General features: G+C 56.3%; 1 protein-coding gene across 1 annotated transcript in view; it reads right to left on the reverse strand.

The window, feature by feature from the left end:
* Window positions 1-9083, reverse strand: part of MYT1L (myelin transcription factor 1 like) — a 65627-nt gene that overhangs the window by 24897 nt on the left and 31647 nt on the right. Inside the window, exons 5-6 of the mRNA XM_023523864.1 lie at window positions 4430-5407; window positions 327-461 (exon numbers count right to left, since the gene is read on the reverse strand). Of these exons, the coding sequence (XP_023379632.1) occupies window positions 327-461; window positions 4430-5407 (1113 nt within the window). The remainder of the gene's footprint in view (window positions 1-326; window positions 462-4429; window positions 5408-9083) is intronic.

Raw genomic sequence — 9083 nt, forward strand, 5'->3', positions numbered from 1 at the left:
CTGCAGCGGCTGCCTACACTCAGTCCTACGATCAGCGAGGCGAGACGTGACCTGCCTGAGGTCCCAGAGCACGTCAGAAATGCAAGGAGGACCAGAGCCCGGGCCAGCCTGCCGTGGGCACGCCGCAGGAGGGCATTCAGCGGTCAGCCGCGCTGCCACCGGCACTGCGCGCTGGGGGGTTGGGGGTGGCGGCCGGGAGCCCGTCGGCCTCCGTGAGACACGAGTGCCGCGTGAGCCGCCCAGCAGGACAGGTGGAAACGACAAAGGCAGGGGTGACGGAAACAGCCGGAGGCGGGTGCGCGAGGGGTCGGTGAAACGCAACTTACTTTCTGGAGGGACCCTATCTTTGTGCGGGCATCCGGACAGACTGCGGTGATGCGGGTACAGCCCGGTCACGTGGCCGGTTCCGTCGCACCCTGGGGTGGGACACTTGCTCTCTTTCTTTTCTGCTCTCGAGGGATCTAAAAGCGACAACAGGTGTCAAGAGAATGAATTCTTTACCCGTTAAAGACAAATGTGATTATTTCACAAGCCGAAGAGACCACGATCAATACAGAGATAAGGCAGTTGCGACATCAGGCTTTGCATAGGTCTTCGGTGTTGGGTGATTTTTTTTTTTTTGACCTTAAACAGTGTAATCATGAATCATAAAATTTCTTACTTTCTACATAAAGAAAAGGCTATCCCTACCTGAACCCTTAATCGTTTTCCCGTGTTACATGATAAGCTCAAAGAACTCAACATAAATCGTGACGATACAGTGGCCTTGTCAGAAAACGAAGCCGCGCGTGGGCAGGCGGAAGCCGCTCTGGGAAGTTCAGCTGGGGGGACTCTGCCACCCACACGCTCGCTGGCAGACTCTCTTCCCTGCCGAGGGCACCGGCGGCAGACACTCCAAGGCGCACACTCGGCGTTGACGTGTGTTCTCTTGCGACACTGTTTGGCAGCGCATCGACTCAGAGGTCTTTCTGAAAATAAGCCCCACTCTCGGAGGCACTGCGAGCATCGCCTGGCAGAGGGACGCGCAGTCAGCCTGGCTCGGAAGCTGCGGGCGCGGCCGCCGCTCCGGATGCTGGGCCTGTCCGCGCGGGGGGCCAAGGACGGCTCCAGGACGGGGCGCGGCTGCGGGGAGGGCCGTGCATTTGCTCGACTGGTGGAGACACAGAGATGCGATGACAGTGCTAAACAGTCACTTTGAACCCAGAACGGACCACGGTCCATAAACGTGCAGAAAATAACTGCAGAGCACACCGCTCGGCTCAAGCACAGGGCAAACGCACGGCGAGCGTGCGGACCGCTGGTTTGGGGTCAGCTTCTGAGCGTCGGCCGTGCAGACTGTCGGTAGCTAGTGACTGCTGCGGCTTGGTGCAGGGGACACTACAGTTAAAGCTCTCTGGGGTCAAAAAGAGTCCCCCATTTCCTCTTTACCTAGCATTTTATTCTCTGTAATGTGTCTCTTTTGGGCCCTGGAACCTCTTAAGCCAGAGCTGATGCTGGGGGAAAACATTCTAAATCCAACCGTCCGCTACTTCCTGACGTTATCCGTAGATGACAAGCCCTGGAAACGCATCTGAAAGTAAGCTGTTGTGACTTCAGTGTCTAGATGTCTTACTGGAGCACTTCCTACACACGCAGACCAGAGGCCTCGTGTTCCGTTGCTTCGCGAGTAATTTCACAGTAAGAACAACATAATTTAATTAAGGTGATTAGGAAACAGTATACGCACAGTAACAAAGAAAAATAGTGCTGTTTTAAGATAATAGAGGTATAATTTAAAATCATAAACTGGATCTAAGTGACTTTTAAAGGATAAAAGTACAAATGATAACTATTCTTAATCATCAAGTGACTCTTTTTCATTAGGACACTTAAATTTCCTAAGAGTAACTTCATTCACAGCTTCGAAGGGGCTCTGACGTGGAGCACAGGTCTGCATGAAATCCACGCAGCTCAGGCTCTGGGGACAGCAGTGTATACTCTCCTCTCGATGTGTGTCCCGGCCGGGCGGGGCCGCTGGCCTCGCCCCTTCCTCCCTGGCTGTCTTATTTCTCGCGATCCAAATTCATCTTGAAAGCAAATACTGGAGCAAACACAAAACAACCAAGCAAGCAAACAGGCCAACACATCGACCGAAAACCCGCGACAATGTCTAGGAAAAAAACTGTGTGCAGGATTTAGCTCGTCCCCCTACGCCCTTTCGAGTAGATGCTTGAGAAGAAAGATAGAGGAGTTTCGGGATGAGCCCCTTTTGTTTCAGCTCAAGATTTTGGAACGGTTACTCGTTTATAACTTAAATCACTTTGAGAAGACTGTGCAGGGAGATCTGATACGGGTGCTCTCGTCGTCAGTAACGTAAGGGAGAAGCTGACAAGAGAGCCTGCGGGCACATGGCTCGTGGGGATGGTAAGATCGCGTGTGCTTTTTAGAAAGAAGGGCGTTCACCTTCACCCCGCTTCGGTGTCCTCGCTCGGCTATATTTATTTGACGCTGAACATAACTACAGGAATCGTCAAGAGAAACCTGGGGGCGATGTGGAACATTCTGGTAAGACGGAGGTGAGCTGTGGTCGGGGGGAGAGGTCTGGGGAAGCCGGGGGAGGGGAGGCCAGGGTGTTCCAGCTCATCTGGAAAGTCCGGCTCCTCAACCCTCCCCCACTGCAGGGAAAAAGCGTGCCTCGGTGTATACGGTTCGTTCCCACCCCGTCCCCACTGACTTCGGAGAAGCAAGAGGTTCGAATCCCATTTCTTGCAACAAGTAAAACAAAACAAACAAAATAAAACAACGATAATAAAACACGAGTCAAAGGCCACAGAGAGCTCCGGGTTTAAAGGAAGCACGGAAACCACGGGCGCCGCCACGCCAGACGCGCCGCGGGGCCCGAGGACGGAAGCCTAACGTGCGTGCGCCCAACCGAGCGCCGGGAAGGGACCCCACTTCTCCCTACAAATGTTAGAGATGATTCTGAAACTTTCCACTAGACTGCACCGCACGTCAAGCACCCACGCTGTTCCTCATCTGCACGGCGCCCAACGCGGTCTGGTGCTCCCGAGCCGGACTCCGCCACCTCTGGGCAAGGACCCCGTCCTCACGGGCGCACGTCACCCGGCCCGCGTGCCGAACCGGCGTCCTCGCTCAAGCCCTTGCCGCGTCAGGAGCCCGGCGGGCCCTGGCTGAGGCTTGTCTCCCACTGGGGTTTGGCACAGGGTGCCCAACTGGCCACAGCGGTCCGTGCACACATGGAGAGGAGAATGCACACCTGTGTCACAGCAGAAACAACGGTTCTTACGGTCACTTGAGCTGATACAGCAACTGGTTTCCAAACCAAATTCCTGAACCTCATTATCAGAGCCACAGTGAAGAAGCTCAGTATAAGGAATGGAATAAAAGACAAAACAGAGGATTTTGGGGGTATTCAGATGACGGATCTAAGGAATCGCTGATTTTATTCCTGAAGTTGCTCCTTACTTAGTTCTAAGAGAGTCCTGAAATTGACATGCCCGCAGGCCGAGGTTCTGGAAGGGGTTAATCATGACCTACCTCGTGCTGCCAGTGGGCACGGTTGCTATCGCAAACAGGAAGCCAGACTTTCGGGCTGGAAACGTATGCGGCCATGTTGGATACGGCGACGAGGTACGTACCTGGTTACATGTAGCGATAAACGCCACCGTGTGCCCACACGTCTCATAAACGGAAATCCCATTAAAACTGTCGTGTTGGCCGTTTATGAGTGTTTCATAATAAAGTAAGCACCGTGACCGTCCACAGTGGGGTGGAAGCAGCGAGGGGCAGTGACCGTAGGCCACGGGTTGCCACAGGCCCCGGCCTGGGCCCCGCCACGCCGGGCACGGCGCGCGGCCCCCGCGGCTCGGTACCTGGCGACAGTGAACGTGCCGTCGCACCCTCGTCTCGCACTGTCGCTTCCCTCACTGCTCAGCTTCTGTCACGGATGTTTTCTACGGGGCAGGTTTTATCGATAACTGTCATTTGATGAAAACTTTATAAATCACGATGCCACCTACCAATCCCGTTCGTACAATACGTGCGCCATCCCTGATCGACTCACATAAACCCTTGCGGCTCGACATGGATGGTGGGTCATTTATAGGGACACAGGCCTGTCCTGATGTTGCCCGTCACAGGATGCACTGTGCTCCCGGCCTTCCACCCAAACACGCGTTTTCCACCGAAAGACCATCCTCCTCATCTGCTCTGAGACTGTGACATGGAGCTGCTCTGCGTAATTCTGACAAATGTTTTATTCGCTCTTCAGAAACAATCACAGAATATAATTCTGGAATGAATTCTAAGAAATATGCGTGAGAGAGGTCATTTACTGAGATGCAGACTTTACCTGCTTTACCTCGGACCTGACACGATTTACTCTAGCTCACGCTCTCACGAGGCAACTTACGTCAGGCGGAAATATTACCTTGACCATAGTATGGCTTTTTGACATGGCTGTCACTGGACTTGGGCTTCCTCTCCTCCCCGGGGAGTGGTCGTGGAGACGGCTCCTCATAGGGCCTCACACTGTCCCGCCTGCCGGCTTCCATCGCCATTTTCTCCCGCATGGCCTTTGCCCGCTCCGTCTCCAGAGCGATGGCTTTCTCCAGGAGAGTCAGGTTGCCCTTGGTCATGTCGAACACTTCCTCAGACCTGTCCGAGGTCACGGAGGCCGTGTCGTCGTCTCTCTCGTGATACCCGTCCTCCTTTGCACAGCTGGAGAAAGTTCTAGATCTGGGGCTCAACTGCTCCTCGAGCCTCATCAGGTTCATCATGTCGGAGTAGTTCCTGTCGGGCGTCCGTCCCGAGAAGTCGTCGTCCGGCCGGGCGTGCTGGCGGGCGCCCAGGCTCTGCTGCTGGCTCCGGTCCTGCGGGCTGGTCTCGCTGAGCTTCCGGGCCAGGTCGAAGCACTGGTTGCGCAGGCACTCCAGGCTGCTCAGGCACACCTCCTCGTCGCTCTCCTCCGCCATCTTCTCCACCAGCCCGTTGTTCACGGGCTTCCCGAGCATCACGTAGCTCACGTTCCGGTTATCCTGCGGGGACGCGGTGTCCGCGTAGCTCCTGTCGCCCACGCCGTCGGCGAGCACCACGCCGTGGCCCTGTGCCAGGAGCTTAAGGGAGTCCACCGTCTCCCGGACGACGTCGCTGTCCAGGTCCAGGCTCAGCTCGCCTCTCCGGCCCGGGCCGTCGTTCTTGTCGCTGTCGTCCTCCAGGCTGTTGGAGGTGTTGCTGTTCATCTCCGACTCGGTCCGGGCCCGGTACGCCGCATCCTCGGCAATCTTGCCGAGGTTCAGCAGGGACTTGGCCACCAGCTCGTCGTAATTATCGTACTCGTCGTTATTGTTGTCATCCTTTTCCGTGTCTTGCATTATTCGACTATTGTGACAATTCATTTGATGATCTTCTGCAAAGAAAATAAAAAAAAAGGGACAAAAAAGAAAAGAAAAGAAAAAAATGGCTAGAGCTTGAAGTTTAGTTGCAACAGCATGGACAGCAAGTCAACGGCAAGTCACACCCTGCTCCCCGCACGACAGGGCCGAGGCCCGCGTGTGGCTCCGCTGGCACAGAGGAAGCGGATTGTGCTGAAAACCCAGGTGGCCGTTAAAAACGCCTGCTATGAACTACTAATTTCCTCATTTAATCTTAAGATAAACCAGCATATATAGTAAACATAACTTAAAAATCGAATTGTTCGTTACTTCTGAATTTAAAAAATGATTGATTTTCTTTATTGGCTTTAACATTTATAGCCCGAGCAGGTGCGAAGCAGTTACACCCATCACACTGCTGGACTGCGTAGGAGTTCGTGAACTTCACTGGTTTCGACTCACGAGCAGACGTGCGCAGCAATGGGAGTTAAATGGTTTGCGCTCACAGCGGGACACGCGGAAGAAGCCGCAGGTTCGCAGGGAACCGTGCAGAGAAGCCGTCCATGTGGCGCACGCAGGATCAGAAGCTCACGTCTGGGCTGAGCTCAGAGCTATTCTGACTCTGGTACCATAGAGATAATTTATTGGGATGCACAGCGGAGCACAGGGATGCCAGTGAACGCTCAGCAATGAAATCTGAGCCACCGTGATCCGTACATAAGAATCTCAGCCGGTCTGACAAAGTGGGACACGAAAAGTTCGTAGTGACCAAAGGCCTAGAAAAAAAACAGGACGGAGATGAGCGGGTGCCCCTGTGCCACACGCAGCACAGCACTTAGCTGGACGCGTGGAGCTGTGACATCCACCCACCTCACCGCCTCAGGACAGTTTCGGTGAGCTGGGAGAAATAACGCATGAAGAACCGTCATCTCCAACCTCAAAAAAGCATTTAGGAAATTTGTTTAAACGTGTTCAAAATTGCATAAAGCCCCCGTCTCGTCTAAACCGCACCCTGCTGAACATAAGGGAACACCTGGGACGCGCGTCTCTCTCCGCCATGCTCCTAACTGCTACTGTGGACAATCACACAGGGACTCCCGTTCGTCCCCCCGCCCCAACGGCTTCGGTTAACTGCATGCTACTGTCACATCTGCTCTTTGTTTCTATGATTTAAAAAAGTGTCAGAGGAATTCTGAGAATTCATCAGTGAGCCGAAGGAGTGAGCCTCGCTTCCTGAGAGCTGGCTCAGGGTGTCCCCAGGGCTTTTTTATGGGTTTGATGCTATCCCCCCAGAAAGGGCTTTCGTTGGTGGAACAGATGGGTACTCCACAAGATCAAGAACAGGAAACACCATTCTTCCAGCCCATACGCCGAACCAACACATTTTCAAAATCTCACAATCCTTCTAAACATCAGCAAATCAAACTTGCCATGTGTTAGTCATAGGGCATCAATAATCGTCTGAAACAAGGATGGTGCCTCTTCTGAATAATCGCTATAAACCGTGTTCCTTAGCATAAGGACACGCGCAGTCCCAAAGAGCAGCAAGAGAAAGGGACCCCACCACTGAACGCCGCCAGGCAGGCCGCGGACAAGCCCACCTAACACGCACAAAACACACCTGGCCCAGAGCGCCTAACACGCACACCGCACACCTGGCCCAGAGCGCCTAACATGCACACCGCACACCTGGCCCAGAGCGCCTAACACGCACACCGCACACCTGGCCCAGAGCGCCTAACATGCACACCTGGCCCAGAGTGCCTAACACGCACACCGCACACCTGGCCCAGAGTCCTAACACGGGCACCACACGCCTGACCCAGGGCTCAAGCTTTTAAGAATTTGGGGTAATCCTGTCCTAACAAATTTTTGAAGATATAGAAACTATATTCTCCTCTCAAGTTATGCACTTGGATTTTACTGTCCCCAGGCTGTGTGACCTCGGCACAACGCTGCTGATTTTGTGGCTAGCACCGCGGTCCCTACGAAGCACCAACCACGAGACGAAAGTCCTAGTGACGGCGAGGAACACGGGGGCTGATGCGACGCCCCGAAGCATTCTGAAAGGCGAGTCCGAGGAGACAGCAGGTCAGTTACCATTTTCACGGTTTTCTCCAAACGTTCTCTCGTGAGCCGCATCGCACCATCCCGGACAGCTAGGGGCGAAGGACATCGGTGGAAAGAGCAGAACGGGACTGAGAAGGCCCGTGTCACCTCCTGGCTCTTCCTGAGAGCACAGTGACGGCTGCACTCGGAACGCGACTGAGCCACACCGCGGGACCTCACCTTCCCACCGAGCTCCGTGGGAAAGGGGTTTGGTCGGTTCTCAGGCTTGTACCTCAGGAGAGCTTCGGTGTGTCTGTCCCACAGGGGAGCCGGTGTCTGTTGTGCGCCCGCGTCCCCCGCACTCCTCCCCGGGCAGAGGACCAGACACCCCTTTACCCTGTCGCACGCTGCCACCCCCCAGGGAGACCGAGACCCCCAACGTGGACACGCTCCTTCACATGGCCTCACGGCCGCACCGACGAGGAGCCGCGGAAAAGCTGAGCGGAGGGGCCCTCGCCACTGGAACACCAGGAGGGCAGAGGGTCCGAGGGCAGAGGGTCCTGTGCCTCCCGGCGGCGGGCAGCGGGCGGGTCTCGTGCGCACATCTGGAGTCGCGGCAGAACCAAGTGGAAGAGGCAGGGCCCGGTCCGGTCCCTCCGCCGAGGGTCCCTAGCCGTGCGATGCCAGCGCGCGAGGCCGGGCCCTCACGGGGGCTGTCGCGGGGGCCACGCGGACGTGCCGCACAGAGACCCACCCGGCGGCAGTGCTCTGCACCGCGCTGGTGCCTTGTCACTCCGCCGTCGCCCTGCAGAGCGGACGCCAGGGGACCAGCCTGCCACGGGGATGGAGCAGGGGCAGGCAAAGAAACTGGGTTCCCCCGGCCACACGGACAGCTGCGAGGCTGCCTCCGGCTACAGTCCGAGCATCGGCTCCCAAGCCGCAAGGGTCAGCTCGGGCTGTGCCCCGCAGCGGCGAGCGTGGGAATGGCTGCTGACACGGCACGAGTGGCCGGAGGTCCCTGTAGGTCGATGGGATTTCTCAAGTCACTGGCATTTCACGTGAAATCAGGTCACCTCTGAACTACGTGGACCCACGGAGGGGAGGGGTGGGCCACCTGTCAGCCGCGGGGTCTGAGGCTGCAGGCGTCGGCCTCCTGGGACTCAGCTGTTCGGAGCGGAGCCCTCAGCTGCGCATCCCCGGTTCTCCCGCCACCCCCTCGCCGTCGTGCCTCTGCTGAGGCTGACGACGGAACGCATTGCCGGGGCGACGCGGCGGGGCTTTGTCACTCAGCGATTAGCAGCACGGAGCCAACGGTCCACAGAGCCCGTGTTCCAGCCACGGAAAGCCGAGGGGCCACCTGGACCGGTTCCTCACGCGACCAGTGTGCTCCCCAGTGGGGAGGACGGACTTGTGATGAGAAAAGACATTTATCAGGAAGTTATTTCAAAGTTCAGGTTCGCGCTCTAAACAGGAGAGCAGAGCTATTCAGAGAGGTCCATCTAGAAGCTGCAGGACGGACGTCGGGGAACTGACCCGACAGAGTCGCCTGCTGCAGGCCAGCCCGGGCGGACTCAGAATTTCCCAGGGGTGGGGGGCGGGGACGATCTGGTCCAGCCACTTCCGGCGGGGAGGCTGAGGCCGGGAAGCAGGGGCGTTTCGGTG

The sequence above is a fragment of the Pteropus vampyrus genome, unplaced genomic scaffold (genome assembly GCF_000151845.1).
Source record: "Pteropus vampyrus isolate Shadow unplaced genomic scaffold, Pvam_2.0 Scaffold425, whole genome shotgun sequence".
Lineage (NCBI taxonomy): Eukaryota > Metazoa > Chordata > Mammalia > Chiroptera > Pteropodidae > Pteropus > Pteropus vampyrus.